Below are 27,273 nucleotides of genomic sequence, written 5' to 3'. Positions count from 1 at the left end.
TGCTGCTATCTGACAGCATTAAAACTGTCTCCTCGAATTCTGACTTGCCAGAAGAATTTCGCCGGCTAAAGTTTGTCTGGGTAACCATATTACATGGATAACACCCACAAAACACTAGCAACATCACCAGCAGAAGCAGCAACAGCAGCACGCGAGAAATGTTTCGTGACAAAGAATTCCAAGAGTTAAAAAAATAAAAAATAAAATAAAACAGACGGATCCGCCCGAAAAACGAAGGAAAATTGAGCTAGGGATGAAAAACGTTTGCGAGACATAGTAAAGCGTGGGAAGTAGGAAACTTTGAAGTTTTATTAAAAATACACACCGCAACATTCCTCAAGAACTTTTCGCACACGAAAACGTGAGATAATTTACTAGAAGCGAACCGGACGAGGCTGCTCCCCTTTGCAGGTGGGAAACCGTAGCCAAAAACCGGCAGCGAAGTGTCAAGTAGTTTGGATAAACTTTTGTGACAGCTCAATTTGGAAGGGAAAATGTATGTACGTTAGCCGGCATTCCCGCCAAGCTGCTCCTTTTTCGCCAAAACTGGAGATGAAGAATATTAGAATATTAATGGCCAGCTTTTCCAGGGGACAACTAATGAGCGGCAGACCTCATTCTCCGAAAATAGTTAAGTCTAAGGAAAGCCTTGATGTGGGTTATCATGTGTCGCAGGAAAGCTTAGGATTCAAGTCAGAAAGTTTGGTCAACAAGTCTGAAAATGAAAGAAGGCCAACGTTAGGTGTTTAATTTTGGAAACCCTTAGTCTTTAGATTAAGTCAGATTTAAATATTATTGATTTTATATTAAAAGAAAGAATAATAATGAATTTGAATGCCTAAATAAGCCCAGCACTATTAATATGAATGGCCTAGATTCCTATCGCCTGACCGTCTATATCTTCACATGCCGAACATATTGACTGAGGACATTGTAAGACAATATGGAAACACCTTCGAAGGTAAAGTCAAACACAGCTGCACAACGGCAAAGATCCACAAACATGCACTTAACTAACCAGTTCCGCCCAGCCTTCCGATAACCATCGCTCCAGTTTGCCGGGGAAAGTGAACAACATGTTGTGGTTATGGAAATTAGCTCAGGAGGATGACAAACACTGTGCGTGCCAAGATTTATGCCCCGATGTTGCCCGAAACTACTTCAGATGCAACTGAGCACATCCTGCGCTGCGAAATGGGAGCACCAAATCAGGACGACAGCAACAAAGACACATGGTCTGTGTGTTGACAGGCCAGGACAATGTGAACCGGAGAGAGCAAAACCCTCTGGCTAATTGGTATTTATTGCTACTTAAATGCTCAAAACTTGTTGATACTTTTCACCTCGTATTTCAAGCAGTTTTCCAGTCACTTGAAAGGAAACGCCCCCAAGATGTCGGCCGACGAAATGGAAGAGACGGCATCCCAGGCCAACAGCCAATGAAAGATCGCTTGGCTATAATTAGGCGCAGAATTGCTAGAATCTGAGAGATCTTGAACAGAAACACATATGTTTGTTTCGGATTCGATTCTTCTGGGGGATGGGATGGAATGGGATGAGATCTCTCGACGAGCGAGGCAGGGCACACTCTTTCGATTTTGAGGCTAATTTCAGTGGGCACACGACTTTGGCACGGTTTAGTATCGTCGCGACAATTATCGTAATTAACTCGTTTATGTGTTGTGTGCTAATCCAATTACCAAGTTCGCACAGGATGCCCCCAATCGTGGCAGGCGAGCAGAACACAAATTAATTGAATCAATCGGACAAATCAAGAATTTAGTTTCAAATTAAAAATCACTTGCATTATCTACAGATCGTGATCTACCTTAATTGATAGTTTTAAAAGTTATAAAATAAACAAGTTCTTAATTCTAAATTCACCGCCGAATTTTTAAGCATGTTAAACTATCAGCAGCAATTGCATTCTCTGCCCGTCGGTAATCCGGGAAATTTCTACTACGGACCGACGGGTTCGCACTCCCTGACAGTTTCCGGTGAGGTTTATCCTTCCCATCAGTCGCATAATCTTGAGTCCGAGGATAAGCTGAATGATCGCGAGGAGAGTGTCCGGAATATGGAAAAAATTCACAGATTCTCGGTTGACAACATCATGGATATGAAACACGATGCCTATGCCAAGGGCAAAATTGCCATGGAACTCAACAACAACAATTACGGTGAGTTAGAGTGACTACAAAAAGGAAAAGTAAATTTATTTAAATATTTCCGCAATCATTTTTAATCTGAAACTTAGTAAAAGTTTTTATGAAAACTGAAACTAACATCTTAAATGAACATTAAGTGATAATACCTAATAGAATTTCACTTTTTATGTGAACTATGAAGGTTTTTAATAGAATTTTTAAGATTCTTTATCAGCAATATAAAAAGAATCATAAAAACTAGTTAGCCTGTTTAATGGAGTTGCTTACCTAAATCTATTATTATCTCTTCATGCAACTCACCAACTTTTAATTTCACAAAACAGCACATTTAATATACCTTAAACGAGGTGTCACCAAAGCTCATTTATCTTTAAAGGCATTTTAATTGCCGTAATTACCAGGTGTGCAACAGAATGCGTAATGCCAAAGGAGTTAACGATGTTCAGATATTCTACTATATATAAATCCCAAACTAAGACTTTGTGGGGCTTAGCCTGGGCGCCTCTGGCCTAATTCATAAATGATAAATACATCTGAGATGCGAGCCAAGAGAACTTATGACATTATTCGCACAACTGCATAATCATGGCTATATCTTTACACATGCATAAATAAGTTGGTTTATACACACAGATATATATAATATATATGTTTTTGGTATGGGTTCGTATATAAATATGGCTTGTGGGGCAACTCGTGGATGACAATTAGGTGCCAGATGTGGGCGACATTCGCTCATTTCGTTTCTCCCAATGCCGGTGCAATGTCATCTCCGTGCATTTTTCCTGTTGCGGTTGTGGCTTTAACCCCCCTTGGCCTGCGCTATTTTGCTGTATTAACCCACCGAGAGGAAACTGTCAACATATTGCTACTGGTTGTCAACTTCAGCATAATTTGCAGCGAAATCCTAGTCAAAAAGGAAAATCTCACGAAATTCTCGCAGAAACTCTAACAATACGTAACGAGTTCATATAAACTTTTTCCATTCTCGTTCCTCGATGCTAGATTTCTTTATTTTATCTTTTTTTTTTGTTCTTGTTCTTTACTGTGGCAGAGGAAACATTTCCGAGCCGACAACACTTCAACATTGTCAACATGACAAAACGTAATCAAAGCTGACATGATATTCCCTCAGTGGCCGCATGCCTTTGAAGCATCCGAGGTAGCGAGTAGCTACCACGACTATAATTTCCAAGTGGAGCATATAAAACGCCAGTCCCACTGTAACCAGTCCCAGACGCAGCAGCACGCACTCCGTCCCCCTTCCCTTGCCCTTCCCTCGTTTATTTTCGTCGCTCCATTGGATTGTAACATGTGCCAGTTGCATCCTAGCACTGAGAAATAAGTTAGCTAAAATTACAAGAATATTTAGTGAGTTAATTTGGAAATAAAACCATTCAGGAGCCAAAAATGCAATCTGAAGTGCAGTTAATATTATAAAAATAGTTATAATAGTTTATCAATCTACCCTTCATGTCTTCTTTTACTTGTTTTAATATTTAAATATTTGTCTGTCTATATATATATATATATAATATTTGCTATGAAACTCCCTAATTTAATTTTAATTTGAAAATATTGAATTTAACAAAAGTTTCTCCCAGTGTAACGCCTCAGTCATTCTTCACCCCTTGCGGCTGCCATTGAACAAATCTGATTGAGGTTTCCCTTTCGATTTGTTGGTTTTTTATTAAGCCGCAACTGTTTTTTATCACTCGTTGGCAATTCAAATTAAAGATCTTCCCTTCACTCACACCCTAAATCCCTTACCAATCTCCCCGGGGACATCAGTTGCCGATGCAGTTGCTCCGATTTCCCATTTTTTCCGTATGTATATGAAGTGCTCTGCGAGGCTGATCTACGATGCAGTTCCCAACTCTGTGGACAGCTTGGCTGACAAATTGAGACAAATGGCGTGGGTAGAGGAGTATATCTGATGTTGATAGGGATAGTCACCGCAATGGCCACCCTGAAGTTGCACCAAGGAATTCCAGCCAACATGCTGCAAGACGGAGAAATCAGAAGCAATTTATCGATACAACTCAGAAAAAGGAAATAGACAAGGAGAAAACAGACTTAATTAAAAAGCAATGTAGGTTTAAAATCCTTTCTACTTCTGCAGAATTAAAAGCGAAATAAGTCGCAAATATAGAAAGAGCAAGTCAGGGTAACTGGATAATTTACTCAAAATAAATTAGAGACAAAAAAGAAAAAACTAATTAATTATATTACTAATTTTCAAATAAAAATATATTTTGCAATTAGCAAAAGCATCACAATTTTATATTCATATTTTTAACATTATTTATAAACATACATAAAAAAGAAGGAAATTAATGCCATCCTAAGCGTACCCAAAAACGAAAGTGATCTATAAGCCTTAGCGTTGAACCATTTTAAAGGATTGAATTGATTGAAATGTCATCAAAGATATATAAATAATTTTGTAATCCTTTTATATTAATCTATTTAAGGACACAACTTATAAAACTTTAAAAAATACCCTGCTTTAAATCTGCTGCAAATCTAAATAAAGCAAAGCGAAATAATGGATATTTAAATCTGTTTTAAGGCCTTTAAAACAAAACTTCCAGATTTAATATAAAATGATAGTCGGTAATGGCTTTGCCAAACATAAAAGTATAGAAATATAAGCCCAGTTTATATTATTATATGATAATGTAGAATATTTAATATTTGCTTAGGGAAAACCACTTAAGTTTTATTCGTTGTTAACTTAAAGTCTTTCCCTGGCGTCCTCACCAATTACCTCTAAAATAGAAAATTCAAGAGAAAATATCTTTAATCTTTTGTAAAACGATTTCCAAAGCGAATTCTATGGAAAATCAATTAATGGCAGCACAGAAGGAGAGAGAGCTCGCTTATGACCGCTTAATGTCACAATTTCACTTTAATTAATAGATCGTAAATGTGCTAGCTCATGTTTGTTGGGCGACGAAATTAGTAGACAGCTGTCCGCCGATGTCGTCAAAAGATATTTTATGGTTCATGCCATTTGTTTACGACCCTGCCCCTCCTTCACCTTCCCCTTCCCCGTTGCCACCTTAGCTTCTTACCCCAAAACGATGGATCAAACGGAATGCAAAATTTTATGTGTTAACGACAACCCATAAAAGTAACGAAAATTCCTAGCTGGCTTCCAAATTAATTGATATCCGTTGGCTCTTATCGATTATTTACGAGCTGGTTACCCCTTACCTCTTACCACCCTCTTCACCATCATCCGTCTGTCCGTCAAAGAGGGATTTTGCATTCAGCCCCCTCAGGCTTCTGAAGCTGAGAACCCAAAAGTAAAAGTGAAAATTCCCAATTTAATGGCTCCCTGATTGCAGGCACCGCTGGCGTTGGTGGAGGAAATGGTGGAGCTGCTTGCTCCGGAAATCTCCCTGTTGGCCACTCGAGGAAGCCGCGCCGCAATCGCACCACCTTCAGCTCCGCCCAACTGACGGCCCTGGAGAAGGTATTCGAGAGAACCCACTATCCGGATGCCTTTGTTCGCGAGGAGCTGGCCACCAAGGTGCATCTGAGTGAGGCAAGAGTTCAGGTGGGTTTTTAATTACATTATTCCTTGAACTATGTCTATAAAACATTCCCTGCATTAACCACACGACTAACTAATTGCACAAGCAAAATTAATTAATAAAGTATATCAGAAATGTCAGAAAGCCATTAATTTGTTTCTCTCACTTTAAACTGAATTATCCGCATTTATTTCCTTTTACTGACAGTTTACATTGATTGAACGTATTATGTTTTGAAGGCTATTGTTTGGATTTACATATGATATATGTATATTTAGATGACATAAGAAGTACAGATGTGTACACAGCATTGCTGTGCTTTCTATTGTTTCTACAATTTAATGATTTCCTTGTTAGAAGTCTTTTATGTATTTACAAGAGAACTAATTAAGGACAGGAATTAGAATAAAAACATTTGTATTGCAAGTTTCCAATTGACTAAGCCTTAATCCGTTTAATCAAAGAAAAACTTAAAACTTAAATATAAATTTAATTATAAACATTAGCCATATTTCCTGAAAACACTTAACTCTTACAAACATTTTACCTAAACTTATAGTAAAAATGAAAGCTATTATCTGATTGAAATTCCAGTTAATCTTCAGATTATTGCACCAGCTTAAGCTCAATATTAGGCGCTATTTGCATAGTTAACCCCAATCCCAACCGCCGATATGTTGGCCAGCCAATAGCCTATTCATTCCAATGAAGCTAAATTCCTTAATCAATTACTTGGAATCATGTTTCAGGTCTGGTTTCAGAATCGCCGGGCGAAATTCCGGCGGAATGAGCGAAGCGTGGGCTCGAGGCCTCTGTTAGATACAGCTCCTCAGCTGGTGCCGGCCCCCATTAGCAATAATATGCACAAATATGCCAATCTGCCACACCCACCGCCACCGCCGCCCCCAGGGGCATATGCCCTAAATTTTGGACCACTTGAACTGCGTTCGTGCCAGAATTATACGAACTGCTATGGAGGATTCGGTACGAATCCGGCCACCAACAGCGGTGTCTGTTCCTTCTTTGGAGCCACCAACTACTGCGTGGCCGCCAATTACGCGAAGAACGCCTATCCGCCGTTGTGATGACGTCGGCTAGAGTTTTTCTGATGGGCCCCACGAGGTTACTACTTCATGCATATGTATTTCAATTAGCCAAATTGCATTAATGCTTAAAAATGTATTAAGACTAACATATACGAGTATATTCGCCTACCTGACTAATATTTATATTTATACGATACCAAGTCGGATGTGACGCACGGAAGGCAAAACCCAATAAATAACATTTTCTAAGACGAAATTGGGGCTTAATATTTTAATGGGAAACAAGGGAATAATATTTATTTATTATGGAATTTTAGGGAGTTTTTTGGAGTACTAAAGGGATTGCATATCAAGGTGCTAACAAGATTTTTATAAGTTCATCTTGAAATTGAAAGACTCAAGTTTGGTTTTGTGAATCCTCGCTGCATGCGGATATGGACTTACTCGTCTATAAGCTTTAGCGCTCGCAGTGCCATTCCACTAACAATTTTTCGCGTTCCTCTTTCCGCATCATTCCGTCGCCGACTGCAATATATTTTGTTTTTGTTTTTTCCTCGATCATCCTCGAACCCTTGCACTGGAATTCATTCCTTATAACTTCTTTTCGCACTTTGGAGTTTAATTCGCATTGGACTCTTTGGCGAGTCAGTAAAATGAGGGATGAATTGGTTAGCAAGAAGAAGTGGTTTTCTTTCTTTCAGTGTACATCTGCAAACTAACACAAAACCATCTCTACATATGTGCACATTTTCTTGTATTTTTGTTAGTAAATGCTGTTTCGGAAGACGAATTTTAGCTCCGCTGCCTTAGAGTCGAATCAATCAGTATTTTTTGTTTTTACAAAATACTTAAAATAATATCAGGAACCACAATTTGACAACCTTTTAAGAATTAAACTCATCAAAAGCTTTAACCAAAGATTGCAAATAACTAAGTTTTTCCCCCTTTCCTGATTCAATATCCTTCCAACCATCGATAGATAACTTTTTTGATTGAATTCATCATCTTGCGAGCAACAAGCAATTAGCTCCTACCCAATATGGCAAAGTTTTCCATTTATTAAACTGTCACTCTGGCATATGAATATGACATGTTTTATTTAATTATTGACTTAGTAATATGATTTAATTAAAAATTCATATCCCCACACACTCACTCACAAACACATACTACTCGTACACAAGCGGAGCTGCTTGAAGGTTTCATCTACGCGTGTATGTGTTATTTCACCCGCATGTGTTAATTTGTATAATAAAACTTAATTAAAGTCAAAACAAATAAACAAACGGGCGAGGGAGGCGCACAAACACTCGAAAGCCAAACAGTGGGGGAAAACTTTTGCGTAGCCGCAAACGTTGGGAAAGCGAAGCCGCAATCAAAGTAGATTAAGATTGTGGAAATCTCGGTTTTCTAGGGCAATTAAAAGTACAGATTGCCATTCGTAGCACAATAGAATCTGCAGTGCACTCAAACGCATTCCCGAAAGTCAAAAAGTGGTGAAGGGATAAGGAAGGAAGGAGCACCCATTGCCCCGATTCCCATTCTCCAGACTCTCAGATATAATATATTCGGATCCTCTCTAGTAGCACAGAAGGTTAACAAGTATGTAATATATTTAAATGCAAATAAAAATTCCCTTTTATCCGCAGGCCAACCATGACAGGGCCAAACAAGATGGGCGAAAGCTGAGCAGCAGGACGAAATGCGAAATGCAAATTAACATTTGGAATGTGGAACGGTTTGTGCAGCTAATTTGCATAAAGCGTTGGCGCTCCGAGCGTAAAACATTTTTACAATATTTTCGAAATTGCAATAATGTTTGAAAAGCACAACGCCAGAACGGCAGAACGATGGAAAAATGCGTTTTGTCCTTTTTTTTTGTTTTTTTTTTTTTGCGATGCGGCAAATTGTTTGCCGGGAGAAGGACGACATTTCTGCTGACAGGCGAACATGTTGCAGAAGTCCTCCTCGAAAGGGAAATACAAATTTATGGGCCAAACAACAGGAGACACACTCACATACACACATGCCGAGAGAGTCCTGTCAAATCAAATGGCAAACGGAAATGCCAGAGCAAACGAGGTCCTTGTGCTAGCAAAACGCAGAGCTACAGGACGGTGTATTATCCTTTTGAACGGATGTTGGGGCAGACACCTGAGAAGAAAGTAGTTGAATTGGACAGTTTATATTAATCAATGACAAACATTCATCTGTCTAGAGTGGAGATAAAAACAATTTGTGGAAAGTATAAGTGCACAGAGGAATATTCTTGATAGTTACTTTTAGATTGAAATGGTACTCCTTAGGTATACACTTAATCTTTACTGCTAATAAGCAAGAATAATGTCAGGAATAAGGATTAGTAATTTTATATATTTATTTAACATATGTTTATGCTGTTAATATGGAACCTATTTAGAATTAAACTTAATTAAACATTTACCCAATTCACTGCTTCAAGTTAACCCCCATCAGGAAACAATTTACTGACACACATTTATTGTTAATTGATATAGACAAATCCTTAATAATTAACTGCCTTGAATTAATGTGAAGCTATCTACATGCAAAATTTGCCGTTGTTAATTAATAGATATAGCAAAACTCACCCCTCTACGAAGTCAGTTGGAATCCACCGTGTCAGGCTCTATAATTAGGTGATAATTTTTGCCTCTGTTAAAAAGCAATTATTTATAAAGAGACCTAATAAACGAGGGATACACGCAGATGCGGTGCTAAAGTCCCCCCATGCCACTAAATGTGGCACATAGTAGATGACAAGGGCAACATTGTCAGATGAAAGGGAAATGCGATGCGATCATGGAATGAGCAGGGAGATCCCGTTGGCAGCTTCTTAGGTTCCATGCCGACACAGGCGGAAGATTTGTGTTCTGTCAGCGTTCTTAGGTTTGAGCACTGTCAAAATATGTCACATCATGATGGATACATCATACGGATCATAAAAAGGGGCGCCAATGAAATTGAGAAGAATGATTAAGACTTGGGTGAAAATCCATTCATATAATGATTACTAGACTTACAATTTTTATTTGGACTGCCATTGGAAATGTTCCAGAGGTTAGGAAACAATGATAATACTATACAAAATTGTTTATAATCTCGGAACACATCCGAGACAAGGCCAGCTACAGATTATTGTCTACAACTTTAACACAGATATAGACATTGAAATAGAAGTTGATATAGGCTATCACCATCTTAGAATGAGTAATATGACCAAAATTGCCGAAATAAATAGCATAGTCATATCGAAGTCAAGAGTGGCCACTTCATTTGTCGGTGGGTCCACCGTTCGCAACCTTTTCCTAACGTTAGCAAAATGCAGGACCGTGAAGGAACTGTTCTTCACGTCTTCCCGATTGCAGTGCATTTCCATTTCAAAGGCCATTTGAAAGAAGTACTCCAAGCACGCCATATAACTACGATTCGTATGGACAGTCGTGTTCTGAAGTGCCCCCGATCGGATGCACTGGAACTCGTTCAAACTCTTCACCATTATTTGTGGGCATTTAGTAATTCCCTTGCTGCCAGTTATGACCATCACATCCATGGAATCTCCATCAGTGGGTCTGAAAACCGCATAGGGATCACCAACCATCGATAGCTTGCTACCGAAACGGATTCGAATGTCCTCCTGATATTGGCCAGAACAAATCAAGTTCCATGTGATAGCAAAGACTCGTTTGCAGCGTTTGGACAATGGAGAATACATGTTGGACGAATAGTTTCTAAAACACGACTCAAAACTCTGAAAAAGCAGAGCTAACTGGTTTTACAATCGATGTGCCTTCCATTGCAGGATTGCGATCAACAAAAATGATATGATCAGACATAGCACAAGTCCATGGGATCCTAGCCGATCACCAACATTTCTCTTAATACTTGTATCGTGGTCATTGTCGAGGCTCATGAAGAAGTAACCCGATTCTAAGTTACGTTGAACAGCATCGGCGCCACAGTGGCTCGTGAGGTCTGAAGTCAATTCCATAGTGTAGTTATAGAACAAGCAGTAACTATAGCTGAAGTTGTAACTCTTCGGTTCATTCTCATTATTTGGACAATTAAGATTGTGCATATCGGTCAGTTGAATGGTTCGACAGTTGATTATATCCTTGAAACGGAATATCAGCAGATAGCTGGTGTTATTGCTGTTCATCTGATAAATACTATACGGAATCTTCTCTGCTAGCATGTGATTGAAATACTTTTTGCTCACGACTTCTGGTACCACGGCCGAGCAGACAAAGGTCATGGTACCAGTGAAAAAAACCTTACATATCGATTGGAATTCATTCTCTGATAGCATATCTCGCTGGCCGTTAACTGAAATTTTGAATAAGTTTTAAATCTGACTTATGTCGAATTTTTTCAAAGACTATTTTCTGAGTTTCTGACTCACAGCAGTGTGACCTGTCAGCGGGATGTAGATCTTCATAACCGGATTGACATCCAGCTTAGAATAGAAACTGAAACAATTGTTTGTTTACAAAAATTATCATAAACATGTACTTTAAACCAAGGTCAGGTTATTGACTTAGCCAAAGCTATTAAAAATACAAATATTAGTAGTAAAATATGAAAAATCAAGCAATATTATAAGTTTAATTGTGTAAAAAACACGTAAAAGACAATAGATTATTTCAAGTAGTTGTTCAAAAATATATTTTAAGAAAGAAATTATCCAAAGCAACGAATAACATTTAATATAGCCCCTCAAGCACAAGCATTAAACAAACTAAAAATAATATAAACAAAAGAAATGAGGTGAAAACACATTTTATTTTCAGCTATAACGATGTCCGAATAGTCAAACCAGCCAGTCGAATGGAAAACCCATTAATGACAGGCTTGATTAGCATAATGTATACTAAATGGTATACAAAGTATGGGTGAGTGACTAAGCGAATGTGATAGCCGAAAAACAAAGCCCAGTGAAATTTCATACCTAATAATTATACAAAACATTTGTTTTGTTTGCGTTTTATTTTATTTTATGCTAATACGCAGGAATGACAGAATTCAGCCCGAGTGATTCCCAAAATCCCACAATAGACGCGTGAGTTTGCGGAAAGGTTAACCCCAAAACTCCAAAACTGGTCTCCTCGAGGGGATGGTCAGCTTGCCCCGCAGCTCGCGTCGCGAATTGTGTCATTTTCGATGGGATCGATTAATTGAAGAGGGAATGGAACTGGCACGCAAACACACCTGACGCCTCCAGAACCAGATGAGCAGGTTGTTGAACCAATGAACGAATCTGTTTATATAATAGGCCGCCAGCTCAAAATCGATCAACAGTTTCAAACGGAAAGAACTAAAGTAAACATCAAGCCATCCAAGATGCGAGCTGCCGCCGTGTTTGTCGTTGTGATTTTCGCACTCCTCAGTGTCCTGGAGGCTGTACCCGCTCCTCAGTTTGGATACGGTGGTTTCGGAGGCTATCCCGGCTATGGCGGATTCGGAGGCGGTTATCCGGGCTATGGTGGATTCGGCGGCGGATATCCTGGCTATGGTGGCTTTAACCGCGGTGGATTTGGCGGTGCCAGTGCCTCGGCATCTTCCTCGGCCTCCGCAGGCGGTTTCGGCGGTGGCTTCTACGGATAAACAGTCCGTTCGAAATTTAATTCTAAGCCTACTTAATATTAAGAAAATAAACTTAACTTGCTTGTGACTCCAAATTATGTTGTGTTGTTTTTATGACTGAAAATGTTTAATATTTATAAGTTAGAAATTGTAACTTAAAGTATACGTGCCCTCAAAATGTATACGAGGTGTGTTCAAAAAGTAAGGTGACTCTTCAAATTTCGCGAATTTCAAATTTTTCGATTATCGAAACCTTTTAGAAGTTATACGAGGTGTGTTCAAAAAGTAAGGTGACTTTTCAAATTTCAAATTTTTCAAATTTTTCGATTATCTTCAGTTTTGGGAACAAGAAAAAGTCACATGGGGCCAAATCCGGTGAATATGGTGGCTGAGGCATTATTGTGGTGTTGTTTTTGGCCAAAAAATCCAAATCCTTTGATCCATATTTTTCGATAGCAAAAAATCGCCGAGCTCGCAAAATAACTTGTAACTTTACGCCTCTCACAACCAAACAAAAGAGGATGTTCCATTGAAACTTGGTACAGATGTTAGGGAAGAGTGTACCAATATAACAAAACAAAAAAATCGATAATCGAAAAATTTGAAATTCGCGAAATTTGAAGAGTCACCTTACTTTTTGAACACACCTCGTATCTTGGTAATGCATTACAAATTCTAAGATCACATTCCATTTAAATTCAATTTTATGCAGCACGATTGCTGTACAGTGACCTCTTATTAAATTTTGATTTTAAATTTATTAAGATTTCCATTTCCATGGAGGTCAAAGTACACGAAGAATCGCACTGCTGCATGTAAAATTCAAGCATTTACGGAAAAACTTTGCAGCCCAAAAACAACTTTCACTTGGCCAAAATTTTCGATTTGGCACAGCTGTGGCTTACATTTGCCTGGGCCGCAAGTAAATCAATGCACAAGCTCTCGTCCTTACCAACAAGGATGCCAAAGTCAGGTCAAATCCACTGAATGTGCATCGAACTTGGTTCAACGACTTTGCGGCATCATTAAAAACTTTTGCCTGGCATCTTGAGCAGTCCTTAGCCGGGCTTCTCTCAGCTCAGCTCTGACTTTTCGGTCGCACACATCTGGAGGACATCTTCTCATATTGTTATTTTTAAAATTTATGTCCTCCGGCTGAAAGGCAACACGGAAGGGAAAAGGCCAGAGAATGCAAGTTAAGCTGAATAGCTTCTTTGCCTGTTGACGTTGACTCAAAGTTGCATTGATGGACGCGGGTTTTGGGCCCTTCTCCATCTCTTGCTGCTTCTCCTGCTATGGCTCCTGCCACTGGCCATTCAATGTCGCGGCTCTGGCATTGATGTTCATCCATTGTGTCCTCTGTTTGAGCTGTATGTACTGTGTGTGTCCTCTGTGTGTCGTGTGGCCACTGCAGAATGTCGCATGCATCCTGCCTTCTGCCTCCTCCTTGGCCTCCTCTATTCACTGGGGGCCCTGCAAGTCATGGGCATTCAAAGGCATAATATAATAACGCGTTTATGTCCTCTCAGCAATTTTATGATGCCCGCTGCTGAGTCCAAAACGGAGAAAGCTGTCCAATGGCAAAGCCACAGTAATGATGACCAGAAGACCTGCCTGGGATATGTGCCAGTGTCAGTTGTGTGAGTAATGACACAGTTGGATGGTTCATATAAAAAGGATTTTTATTGCACTATCTACGTTGATATTTTGGGTTTTCTATTTAATATTCTCTGAGTTACAAAAATTTCTTGGTCACCTTATATTTTAAGACAGAAATCTAAAAGACACAAGCTAGTTATGCTCTCTAACCTATCTGATATCAAATATTTTATTTACGCTTACGTTTATATTAAATTATTTTACAAAATGTTCATCTTGTATTCTATCCGATCGTCGTCACGTCATTTACGACCCTTTTGAGCATCTACACAACATCTACATCGTTTTTTACTTCTTTAACAGATGGTCAACTTAATTGATTTGGTTGGTATTCTTGGTATTTTGTTGTCTAGAGAATTTTTATTTATAAAAAAAATTCATGTCAATCGAATAATCCATCGTTGTTTTATTGAAATATAAATTTCTATACCTCTAAAAACACCCTTTATTTGGAGGTGATATTAACCACTCCCAAATAATATATATGTACATATTGTTAGCATTTAGCATTTACCATTTACCATGTTCGCATTTAGCATTTAGCATTTACCATTTAACATTTACTATCTTATGTTTCAATTCCAATTGTTTCAAGCGATGTATATATAGAGATGGGAACTAGAATTAAGGGGCACTTCGAAAACAATGAATAGGAAACAGCGGATGTTAAAATAATGAACAATAAGACAATTTTGGAAAAAAAAATAAAGAACATCAACAGAAATAAAACGTCAACAATATACATACATACAACCGGACAAAACATGAACTTTATCATATCCGTTAAATAGTTAAATAACAAAAGGTGGAAAATTAATTAATTAGGGGTATTCTCTCATAACCTTATAATTCCTTTCTATTAATTATGCTTAACTTTTACAGAAACCACAATTTAGTTTATAACCGCTAAACATTTTATGACAATAATTGGTGGAAATCACAGAAAATCTGCATTACCAACCTTTTTTTTTCCAAGTTTTGTTTTTTAAAGAAGCAATAATATTTTTTTTGTCTAGATACTTATAGGCAATTGAAATGATTTTCGAACGACTGTCTAGCCCCAGCCAATTTGCATTGGTCTGGCAATGGCAATGACGATGGCAAATCAAGGATTCTTTTCAGCAACACGCAAAGGGCGGATCCAAGGATTTTCGGGGAGAAGTGATGGGTGGGAATGAAGTGCAAACTGTTCGCCTAAAATATGTCAATCGGAATGTAAATCATTGCGTAATTTGCATTTTGAGCAAATCAGCTTCAATTGAAATTGTCGATGCCCGGTGCGGCAGCTCCAACGCCTCCTGCTCTTCATCCTTCCTGAATTCCCCTCGATCCACATGCACTTGTTTCTGTTGCTGGCAACACGTGAGTTATGGCGACGATTTTGACAATTGTCAAGCGACGCGGGACACGCCCACCTACCCAACGGCAATGGGCGTACAGCCGTCGCATCCGTTACGTGCGTATAGTTTATATACGAGTATATATGTTTGCTTCTCGAATCGGGCATAATAAATCTTGGCTCTTGTTATCCAACATAATTGCGTTGACGTGCCTCGACGTGAATTCAAATCATGTTAATATATATATTTACAGAACGGATTGCCGCCAGAAGACATCATCATCTCATTTTGAACTAGTTTGTTATTAAATGTCGTCATCATTCCAGTTTAAGATTTATGACGTGCCTTCTTAGAACCAGTTTAAAGACAGACTTTCATTAGTTCTGTATATTATATATCACTTTATAGGTATATTTATGGCTATTATTTAGCAAATAAATAAAACAAATGTGTCTTCATACCAATAAAAAAATAAAAACAAAACATTGAGATATTTTTCTAGTAAATGACACCATGCTAACAAAAATATTGCCTTTAAGATCTTTTTATTTTTAGTAATAAACTTTTTTAATAGTATAATCCAACAATTACCTATTTTATTTCCTTTTTCAGTTTTAATTTTTATGTTTCAAAATTTGAGTACTCTAATTTTGATATTTTTTAAAGCCTTTTCCACTTTTCAGCGCTATTCCTAAATGGATTTAAACTCAAATTAAATTTGTATATATATAAAAAAAGAGGATTGCCTTATAAGCCGATTGTAAAAGGAAACTGCCTATAAATTTCAGAAACCACAAAATAGAACACTGCAAAACTTCGATACACGTTTCGCCTGGCAAAAGGAATTAGATTTGCATTCAGCGTTTGGTAAAAACGAATTTATTGCGAAAATTATGCTTTGATTTATTTTATTTCATTTTATTTATGCCTCCCTTAACTCTGGCCTCTCACCCATTTCACCTGCTGCCATTTCCAGCATTTTTCCAACTAAGTTGTGTGTGTGTATGTGTGTGTGTGTGTGTGCCTGTGTTTATGACACAACTTTCATCACGTACAACGTAGAGCAGATGTGCATACGCCAAAAAGTATGCAACAGCAAAACGTGATTTCGTTTTAAATTTCAACTGCGAATGCTGTCAAAGCTGAATTTATTTGCTGAACGCATTCATTTGGAAATTATCGAATAGGAAATTATTGGCTCCTACAGAACAGAGCATTTCTGCTGCTATATTGCTGACATTGTTGCCCCCAAAGCGTTTCAAATGTGTGCATTCAAACAGTTACAATTATTTCTTGGCAGAAAATGATTAGAAAATCACAATAGTTTGCGGGCATTTAAATGACAGATTATGCCAAATCAATCTGACTGGGATATTTCCAAGGCTTAGTAACTGAAAAATGTGGTTAACTCAGATATATACTGTCAATTCAGGCTGGCATTTTATCGCCAGAGATAACATGTTTACAGGTTGCAATACAAACAGCTTTATTCTTTAGTATATATATTTAAGCAGTAAAGAAGACATATAATACAGAAATTTGTGTGCTATTTGATTTAAATGACTTAATCTATTTAATAAATATTAATCAATTTCCCATTACAAGATGAAACTGCAATACCACTAAAATATAATACAACACGCTGCTCATCATTTCAAACCACAGACTTCTATTCGCCTGGAAAAGTCCACAGGTCCAGAGCTGTAACTTCGAACTGTTGACGTAAATGACATAGGAACTTATCTACACAAAAATAGTTTGTAAGCTAAGTTTTTAAGGATTCAGAACCCAATTAGCTTACCTCTTTCGTCCAGTGACTTTCACTCCAGGAATGCTTAGCCGCGCCCTGATACTTCACAACCAAATCGCACATGTAATCAATGAGATAATAGTCCAACGAACGTATATAATATTGACCAAATCCGTAAGCGATCCAAAGAAAAGACGTAGATCGGTTGTAAGCGAAAAAGGCTCCCCAATAAGCCTGGACAACTCCAATGATGAAATGGTCAAATCGAGATGCCAACATCTGGGGGCCATAGGTTCTGTTTATTTTTAGCGCTGTCTTTGTGAGTCCAGCATGAAGTCCCCAAAGATCCTGCAGCTCCTTTAAATCTCGAATCGATTTCGATGTTTTTATTTCATCCATGCGCTTGTTCACATAATCGAAGCCTCGAGCAATGTGCCACAAACCGAGAAAGTAGCCCATTGGCACCATTTCCAGAATATTCATGGCATTAGACATGACAATAAATTGCACAAGTTTCATCCAGGTAAAAGAGTTCCACGAAAAGAAGACGAAGAAGGATTCGGTAATACATAACCACCAAACGGTAAAGAACTTTACATATAAAATAATCTTTAAGGATCGTCTTGCTCTTCGAATGCCTGTTCCTCGCCTTTCTTCCTGAAGTAATCTCCGCAGTAAGGGCGTCATCTCCTTGAAAGCTGTATCTCGAAATCCGCGTGATAGGACCGTATATACGATAACTAAATAGGAAACCACATGTCTGACGTCATTGGTAATCAAAATAAGCCGTGGAAATTTCCCGATTGCCAGAAAACTCAATCTAGTGTGCCATATAGCTAGAGGCAACATGGCAAGCGTAATGATATTAGCAATCAAAGCATAAACCCGTGTAAAAAGAGTACTCTGGAAACTTTGCTTGTCCAGTTTCTGCGAAGTAATACCAATTACCAGCGAATAGCCGAAATATATTTTCACCAACGCAAAAGCCATGACCACGTCCGTTCTCAACCAGCGTATAGGATCGACTACTGTCATAATACCAATAAGTGTAAGTGCCCATATTGATCAAATATAAGATAAGAGTGCGGAAGTGATGCTCATATGATATAACTAAGCTAATTACAGTATACAACTTAATTATTCAATATCAGAAGAAACTGCAGCAAGAGTATAAATGAGCTAAAAACGCCTTCGACCATCCGTAGAAAGTTGGCTCGATTCGCTAAATAAAGTCCACAAAATTTTATGTCCGTCTTCATGCTTCTTTCGTAAATCATATAAGCACTTAGCTGGAAATGTTTTAGACTCTATAGAAACACCATTGATAGTTAAACTTTAATATACCTCTTTGGTCATTAGGCCCTCTATGACTTTGTCCTTGGTATAACTTTGATATTCGGTAACCAAATCGAGAATGTAGTCATTGAGGAAATATCCAGTACTTCGTATAGAACATATGATGATTAAATAATATTTTAAATGTTGAGGAAACAACATTTTTGAAAATATAAGAACTGAGAAACAATCGACGATTGCCCGTAGAAAATGGTCAAACCGCAAGGCCAGCATTTGAAGGCCACAAATCTTGTTTGTCCGTTGGCACATCCGACCAAGATGGGCGTGCATTGCCCACAGATGTTGTATTTTTTTCTTGTCGGATGATGTGTATGCCTTAAGGGTCGGGATAAGCTCTTCGAACCGCTTATTTACGTACTCATAGCCCCGGACAATATTCCAGAATGTTATAAAGTACGAATAGGTTCGACCAACCAATATGTTTAGTCCACAGTTAATTAAAAAGTTCCCGAAAAACTGTGGAAAATCGTGGCAAAGCCACCATCCGAAAATAATAATTGAGCTTCCATTGGCCAAAGATTCGAAAAGTAAGGTAAATGTTTTTAAAAAGAATACCCTGCGGAGCTTCGGGCTCGTATATTTTCCACTTCGATTCATCTTGCGTTTCATTTGAGCGTCTAAGCGCTGAAAATCCAACAACAACTTTTCTCCATCACGTCTTGAGGTCAAAGTTAGGAATAGTACCGCATAGGTCACCGAATGCAAAACAAAAGGTGATATCTTAATGACTATATGCATTAAATTAGCTGATGAAATTCGTTTAGCATCTGCCCATAAGAAATAGGGCAGACCTGCTAAAAACAATATGTTAACAATCAGTGCATATATCCGCGTGATCCTAGTTTGAATAAGCCTGCCATTAACTTCTCTGTAGGATGTCAAGCCGATGATCAGGGCGTATCGGTTATATATGGTTAGTACTCGCATACTTTACAGTTCTAATTTAAAGTAACCGCTTTCAAAGAACCTCAAACTTATACTAACTTGCTAAAAGAAGTTTGTGTAAACTTCGATTATTAAATTGCTAGTCCTTCGAAGGGCTTTTAAGTCCTATTTTAAATGATAGATATAGTCAAAACGGACATAATCATGACAATCTGGGGTTTTAAGATTGAACAGTGTCTTCTAAACAGAAGCTTTGTTTTGATGTCACTTCTATCTGGTAATAATCTTAAGTGCTTAGGTGAAAAAGACAAATGGTGACTCCCATGGAGATTGAACTAAACACGTTCCACTATTTTCGCATAAAAATATTTATTATTCAACATAAGTTAAACTTAGTACCATCTATTTCTTGCTCCCAACCAGATGAAACTGGAGCAGCATTGTGGAGTGTACTAAAATAGAGGCCACCATTTCCATCCATTGCTTTTTATTCGCCGGATAGAGTCCGCAGACCTTCAGATCCAGCCTTGTGCTGCTGTCATACATCAAGAAAGAACTCAGCTGGAAATTTTAACGTAGTTTAGGAAAGTTGTTAAAAACTAAACACTAAATTATTAACCACCTGATTAGACATGTCGCGCTCGTTGACAAAATACTTTGGCTGACTTTGATATTCAGTAACCAAACCGCAAATATAATCATTTAGAAAAAAATCGACACTTCGTATCCAAAAAATTAGAGATCCGTACAACTTTTCAATCGCATCGGATTTTCCATACCTTGCGTATATCGTCCCCATATATAGATTTATAATGGAGAATATAAAGTAATCGAAACGAATGGCAAGCATCTGAAGACCATAGTGCCTATTTAACCTTCTCGCAGTCCGGCTCAGGTTGGAATGCAGAGCCCAAAGGCCTCGAAGTTCTACTGCTTGAACTTTTGAGCCCAACCATGCAGCTGAAGTGATCTCTACCACTTGCTGGTTAACAAAATCATAGCCTCTGGCAATCTGCCAAAAGGAAACGAAATAGATGTACGTATTGACGATCTGGACAGTTAAGGAAGTGTTAACTAGACCTCCGTATGCAATTTGAGACCATTCTAATTTCCATTGGTAAACGAAGATGGTCAGTATATACGCAACGCACAAGTAACTAAACGTAAAGCTTTTCAGGAAAAATATATGACGCAGATTTGGATTGATTTCCTTTGCCCTACGCGACATCTTCCGTTTTATTTGCATTATTAAAAGCTGTAGGTCCAGCAACATGGCGTCTCTAAAGCATCTCGAAATCAGAGTATAAGCTATAACAACGTAGTTGCACGAATACAGGACATAAGGAGTTATCCACATGTAGGAAGGCAGCCATTCGGCCATCGTCATTAACTGGGCTGATTTCCAGAAAGCTAACGGCAGAACCGTCAAGGTGATTGCATTCATAGCGACAGAATATATCTGGGTAATCTTTGTCTGCTTTAAATTTCCACCGATTAGGCAGTATGACGTCATGCCGATAGCCATGGCGTATACGTAACATATCGACACAATCAACTTCATTTGAACATTTCCAATGAACCGCCGTGGAAAAGCTTTGAACTGCAACTAAAGTCATTCGGTCGAGTTTTCTTTCTGTTGGTTAAGTTAATTAGTGAAAGTGTTTTTCACTGGCCGATACCAATCAGTTTTAACTACCAGAACTATAGTACCTGCGTTTTAATGATCAGCGGAAAATTTTAAGCTGCGTTTTAATTAAAAGTGCATATAATTCAATCATAGATAGTTTAAGGTTGAACATTAATATTATGACACTAATCCAAAAATATGTTCATGCTGGTCTAAATTGAAGATCGATTTTGTTATCTTACGCACTAATCACTCAAAATCAGATAGAATTGAAGCAGCAATATAGAGTTGCAAACTATGAAGCACATCATTCTGAGCCACATTCCTTTGTTTACTAAGTATAATCCAAAAACCTTTAAATCGGTTCGCATACTGCTCTCATAGATCAGATAGGCACTTAGCTGAAATGATAGCCATTAGTTTTAGATATCTTTACTTATTCTAGATACCACCTGCTTGTCCATCTTGCCTTCGGTAACTTCATGCTTCGGATAACTCTGATAGCGCGAGGTTAAGTCCCAGATGACATCGTTTAGAAAAGAGTCGGCAGTATAAAGCAAATAGACCGCAACTCCCTGACACGTCATAATGGTTACTCCACTCTGAACGAATGTTATCCCTACATAACCATATACTATAGCGAATATGATGTAATCAATGCGTGACACCACCATCTGAAGTCCAAAGACTTTATTTATCTTTTTGGCCGACTTGCTGAGATTTAAATGAAGAAACCATAAATCCTGCAGGTTATTCGTGTAATTTGTTATATTGTTTCCTGATCTTAAGCCGATGAGCTCCATTATTTCTTGATTTACGAAATCATAACCTTTAGCGATTTGCCAGAAGTATTTAAAATAAAAGTACGTGTTGGTATTCAGGATACTATACGCAAGAATTATTAAAATTGAATCAACGTATCCCGATTTCAGAAAGATAACTAAAACCATGGAGGACAGAAAAATATATGCTGATATGAAAAATTTTATACGCAATAATCTCTCGAGCCTTAAATTCGTTTTTCTTCCAGCACGAACCATTTTTTTATCTATCTCATGGGTTAGCTTTAACAAGTCCAAAAACATACTGTCCCGGTTACAACGTGAAACGAGGATGTACACTATAACTAAATACTTAGCAAAGTATAGACCAATTGGGACTAAAACCATATTTTTCGGGAGCCAAGAATCCAAGATCAATTTTTTGATTTCGCCCCAAAACGCCGATGGTAAGATGACAATAGTTATTATATTTAACGTTAGAGCGTACGCTTGGGTTATCTTTGTTTTCTGAAATCTGCCCTGGACCATTCTGTAGGACGTCAAACCAATGAGCAGAGCGAATCCATGATAAATTTTGTCGCCTCTCCCCATTATCCTGTATTAAGGAACCACTGTATCCGAGAGTATAACTTTAACTGACAGGCACAAGTTGTATTTGGGACATGAATACGAAACAATTAATCTCTTCCTATCAACGACAGGTCATTGCAGTGATCAATTGGTTGGGGTACCACGAGCGTGGTCGTTGATTTTATTTCCCGATTCTATACAAAATTCTATTAGTTATTTCTGAACCCTGAAGAAGTTCAAGAGTTCTTTCAATGTAGTTTAACACATTCATTAGCCATAGAAAAAAATATATTAATATATATAAAATATATGTTATTGTTATTCACTAAATTCCGAAAAGAATTTGAGTGATTGACCAAATCTGCTCTATTTCTATCCTTTCTTTTTTAACCATGTGAAAAATTTAATTATATTTAGAATACTCTGTTTACATTTTCAGAAGATTTTATTGAAATTAAGTAAAATATAATATTAATCACTTAGGATCAAAAAAAATTGTAGAAGTAAAACACAGTAAGATACTATTACACCCAACATCCCAAGCCATAGGTTTTTGTTGGCCAAATAGAGTCCTAATACCTTTAAATCAGGTCTAGAACTGGCCTCGTAGATTATATAGGCACTTAGCTGTAAGTATAATCCTTATTTTAAGATATTTTTTATATAATCTATTAACTTAACCACCTGCTTATTCATTGTTCCTTCGATAATATCGTGTTTCGGAGAGCACTGATACCGTGATGTCAAGTCACTGATGTAATCATTAAGAAAGAAGTCCGCAAATCGAACAAAATATATTAAAGTTACATGAAAATAAAGAAAACTAGTTTTTTGATGCACCGTAACAATACCAACGTATCCATGTATAATAGAGAATAGGACATAATCAACGCGTGAAATCAGCATCTGCAGTCCATAGACTTTATTTATCCTTTTGGCCATTTTGCCAAGAGTCGAATGAAGGAACCACAAATCCTCCAACTCTTCCGAATAATTTGTATTATTGTTTCCTGATCTGAAGACGATGAGATCCATTATTTGTTGATTAACAAAATCATAGCCTTTAACAATCTGCCATAAGGATATGAAGTGAAAGTAAACGGTGGTGTTCAGAATGCTGTAGGCAATGTTAATTATAAACGCAAATAAAATTCCCGATTCTAAGAAAAGAAGTGATACCATGGAGGACAGGCATAAATAGGCGAGAGTTAACGATTTCGTATGCAATAGTTTTAATAGCTTTGGGTTTGTTTTTCTTCCAGCACGGCCCATTTTTCGATTTAATTGATCGGTTAACCTTAGTAAATCCAAAAACATTCTGTCTCGATAGCTTCGTGAGCATAGGATATATACTACAACTATATAGTTAACCGCATAAAGAACAAATGGAACTATAAACATAATTTCTGGTAGCCAGGATTTTATCATTACAGTTTTGGCTGAACTCCAAAATGCTGGTGGTAGAATGACAACGGCTACTATATTCAAGGCCAAGGCATACGACTGCGTTATTTTGGTTTGCTGGAAGCTTCCATTGACCATTCTATAGGACGTCATTCCAATGATCAGAGCATATCCATAGTATATCCTAACTGGTTTCTCCATTATCACTACGTAAAAGAACCACTCTCCAAGAGGCACTAGCTGAAACTAACCGGTGAAATTTTCATCCGTTAGGGTGTGTCTGATATTATTTATCTATCTGACCACATCTAATTCGAGACTCCGCTACCCTCTGACCAATCAGAGTGCGCATGTTCATCGAAAACTATAGAATATAGATTTTAAATACGTTAAGCTGCAAATTAAAATGGATTAGTAAGCTAGCAAGCCATTTTTTGTGATGAATAATACCAGTCAGCATAAGCTTGAAACTCTAAGTGCAATTAAATTAAAATTTTAGCAAAACAAAACGGCTAGGATTTCTGGTTTAAAAAACCTTCATTAAGCATAGAGGTAACCTCTTTCAAACTTTCCCATCCAACCCATTTCCAGGTACTAACATTACCTGTTTAACTATATCATTAATCTTACTTGACTCGTAACATTCGCAATTTACAGTTGATCCAGCCTGTACGATTCCGATAAAGATGGGGCTTCTCTGTTGGATCTCATCGACAACAATTGGTCGGATACAATAGAGTTTGTAGCTTACTTTACCCTTACTTCTGCAGTATTCATAGGGAACAGAAAAGGTGCGAAAGTCAGATCCCTTTGGCCAGACATTTTGGATTGAGACCCCTACAACTGCACCACCGTTCAAAATTTTTGCCTGGCGTCAAACGGCGGCTGGATCAGCAATTTAAGGCAATATTCATTGTATGTACTCATAAGAATAAGTATTAAAAAATTGTATTAATAAAAAAATTAAGAAAGTAAACTGCTAAAATCAATTATGTTAACTTTAAAGTGGATCTGAACAGAAATAAGGCTATCGATTTATAGGGGGCTTTCGATAATTTTACCAGGGCTGGCAATGTTTTTTCCATATGTGTATTTTTCTAGTGACAATCAGTTTAAAATTATATGTTAAATGTGTTTTTATTATTTAAAATACATTCCCTTGAATTGAAATATTATTTCAAAATTGTAATATTACATATGCATTTTATTCGAAAAGAAACAAATCTTGGTGTCAAATATAAGAAAAAGAAGCTATAATTTATGTTTGCTTTTAAATATTATTAGTGCAATAACGATCTTGACGTTATACTTAACAACTAAGAACTTTATTTGCAGTTGTATTTTATACTGCTTTTACTTGAAAACAGTTCTAGTATGCACTATTCCCTCAACATTATATAGAACTGGAGAAGCAATATGGAGTTACAAACTATAAAACACATCATTTTAAGCCAAAGGCTTCTGTCGGCCAAGTATAATCCAAATACCTTTAAATCGATTCTCATGCTGCTCTCATAGATCAGATAGGCACTTAGCTGAAATGATAGACAATATTGTTGTATATTTTTACACATTCTAATTTATTAACAACCTGTTTGTTCATTTTTCCCTCAATAATATCGTAATTTGGATAACACTGACAACGCGTGGTCAAATCACTGATGTAATCATTTAGAAAAAAATCTGCAGACCGAACCACATATATTGCAGCCGCATGACACATTAAAACGTTAACTCCTTTAAGCACGAAAATTGATCCTATATAACCATATACAATAGCGTGTATGATATATTCTATTCGTGAAACCAGCATCTGAAGACCAAAGACTCTATTTATCCTATTGGCCATGAGGCTGAGCTTCGAATGAAGATACCACAAATCCCGCAGTTCCTTTGAGTAATTGGTACAAGTTTTTCCTGATCCAAAGGTGATGAGTTCTTTAATTTCATGGTTGACGAAATCATAACCTCTAACGATTTGCCAGAAGTATGTGAAGTAGAAGAATGTGGTTGCATTCAGGATACTATACCCAAGATTAATTACGATTGAATCAAAAATTTCAGCATTCAAAAAGAGAAATGAAACCATGGTGGACAGGAAAAGATAAACTGATGTGAATGTTTTCATATATAATATCCTAAGAAGGCCTGGATTTGCTTTATACCCAGTAGCCACCATTTTTCGATCTAATTGATTGTTTAACTTTAGCAAGTCCAAAACCATTCTGTCTCGGCAGCACCGTGAAGAGATTATATACACTATAACTATATAGCTAACCGAGTGTAGGACTATCGGGGCTATAAACATCATTTTCGGGAGCCAAGATTCGCACATCATTCGTTTGGTTGCACTCCAAAAAGCCGATGGTAGAATTACGATGGTTAAAAAATTTAACGTTAAGGCATATGCTCGGGTTATTGTCGTTTTCTCGAATCTGCCGTGAACCATTCTGTAGGACGTCATTCCAATGATCAAAGCATATCCATGGTAAATTTTTGTTATTCTCTCCATTATCGTGCTTACAAGGAACCGATGTCTGCGACAATCAAACTCGAACTGACCAACACTAGCTGTGTTTTCATATGCATATGAATCAATTAATCTTTTCCTATCAATGACAGAGCATTACAGACATCAATCATACATATATATCATATATCAGAAAAAGAGATGCTATATTTGCTTTTTGCCTTAAAATATAAATAATTCAATAGAGCTTGACGTTTTATTTAGTAATTATAAATTATCTTTTCTTATTTTTTCTTTTTTTGGTCTGTCCGGTTGTTGAATTAAACTTACCCAGCAAAGAGAACCTTTCCGAGATCTTCGAGTTCTACGGACAGACAGGCAAGACGTAACTAAATAGATCGCAATCGTAATACACACACAACAGGGTATCACAATTTGTATTATCAATTATACCTGTACAAACGTGCTTTCACAAACTTGATACCTGCTTAATTTAAAAGTCTAGAAAAACAAAGGGATTATTATCTATGGGTAACCTTTCGGTAATGTGACTTAATACCTTTACCTGCTTATCTATAGATTTAATTTTACCTGACTTTCATATAAAGAGATTGGATTTTCATACCCAAATGTCATTCGCAATTTACAGTTCAAGAAGCCAGCACATAGAAAAATGGAAGGTGCCCTGTCGTTTATCGAAGTTGATCCCGCCTGTTTGATTCTCATTGTGCTAGGGATTTCTCTTCTGGATTTTATCGTCAACAATTGTTTGAAGCCAACGAAAGATGACTGCAATCAGTTTAGTTGCACTGCTACCACCAAGAACCACAATGAGTGCGAAAGTGAAACTCCTTTGGCCAGACATTTTGGATTGAGACCCCTGCAACTGCGACAACGTGTAAAATTATTATCTAGCGTCAAACGACGGCTGGATGAGCAGTTTTAAGAAAATACAAAAAACAACATTATATATAAGCATAATAATAAGCAAGAATTTTAATAATTTTAATTTTATTTTTCAATAGTAAATAAAACACTTAAACTACAAAACAAAATCTTTTAACACTTTGGCG

The 27,273-nt window shown here is 37.4% G+C and overlaps 6 protein-coding genes across 6 annotated transcripts; 3 read left to right on the top strand and 3 right to left on the bottom strand.

The window, feature by feature from the left end:
• Nucleotides 1-1,626: 1,626 nt before the first annotated feature.
• On the top strand, nt 1,627-6,892 carry LOC108112241 (paired mesoderm homeobox protein 1). The gene is made up of 3 exons (XM_017222062.2): nt 1,627-2,180; nt 5,522-5,733; nt 6,460-6,892. Exons 1-3 carry the CDS (start codon nt 1,901-1,903, stop codon nt 6,793-6,795), a joined length of 828 nt encoding a protein of 275 aa, XP_017077551.2. The 5' UTR covers nt 1,627-1,900; the 3' UTR covers nt 6,796-6,892.
• Nucleotides 6,893-9,784: 2,892 nt separating this feature from the next.
• Nucleotides 9,785-11,086, bottom strand: LOC108112397. The gene has a single exon (XM_017222239.2). The coding sequence runs from the start codon at nt 11,081-11,083 to the stop codon at nt 10,550-10,552; it is 534 nt and encodes a 177-aa protein (XP_017077728.2). The 5' UTR covers nt 11,084-11,086; the 3' UTR covers nt 9,785-10,549.
• Nucleotides 11,087-11,774: 688 nt separating this feature from the next.
• Nucleotides 11,775-12,440, top strand: LOC108112406 (neuropeptide-like protein 31). Its single transcript, XM_017222247.2, has one exon. The coding sequence runs from the start codon at nt 12,022-12,024 to the stop codon at nt 12,376-12,378; it is 357 nt and encodes a 118-aa protein (XP_017077736.2). The 5' UTR covers nt 11,775-12,021; the 3' UTR covers nt 12,379-12,440.
• A 4,503-nt stretch (nt 12,441-16,943) lies between these two features.
• On the bottom strand, nt 16,944-18,096 carry LOC108112142 (putative gustatory receptor 59b). The gene is made up of 2 exons (XM_017221890.2): nt 17,158-18,096; nt 16,944-17,099 (listed from the first exon to the last, which is right to left on the bottom strand). Exons 1-2 carry the CDS (start codon nt 18,094-18,096, stop codon nt 16,944-16,946), a joined length of 1,095 nt encoding a protein of 364 aa, XP_017077379.2.
• Nucleotides 18,097-19,749: 1,653 nt separating this feature from the next.
• LOC108112141 (putative gustatory receptor 59b) lies at nt 19,750-20,908 on the bottom strand. The gene is made up of 2 exons (XM_017221889.2): nt 19,970-20,908; nt 19,750-19,908 (listed from the first exon to the last, which is right to left on the bottom strand). Exons 1-2 carry the CDS (start codon nt 20,906-20,908, stop codon nt 19,750-19,752), a joined length of 1,098 nt encoding a protein of 365 aa, XP_017077378.2.
• Nucleotides 20,909-26,852: 5,944 nt separating this feature from the next.
• On the top strand, nt 26,853-27,170 carry LOC108112492. The gene has a single exon (XM_017222360.2). The coding sequence runs from the start codon at nt 26,874-26,876 to the stop codon at nt 27,144-27,146; it is 273 nt and encodes a 90-aa protein (XP_017077849.2). The 5' UTR covers nt 26,853-26,873; the 3' UTR covers nt 27,147-27,170.
• The last annotated feature ends 103 nt before the right edge of the window (nt 27,171-27,273 follow it).

Source organism: Drosophila eugracilis, unplaced genomic scaffold (assembly GCF_018153835.1).
Source record: "Drosophila eugracilis isolate 14026-0451.02 unplaced genomic scaffold, ASM1815383v1 contig_90, whole genome shotgun sequence".
NCBI classification, from domain to species: Eukaryota; Metazoa; Arthropoda; class Insecta; order Diptera; family Drosophilidae; genus Drosophila; species Drosophila eugracilis.
Note: the sequence above shows the minus strand (reverse complement) of the source record. Positions and strands in the feature narration are given on the sequence as shown.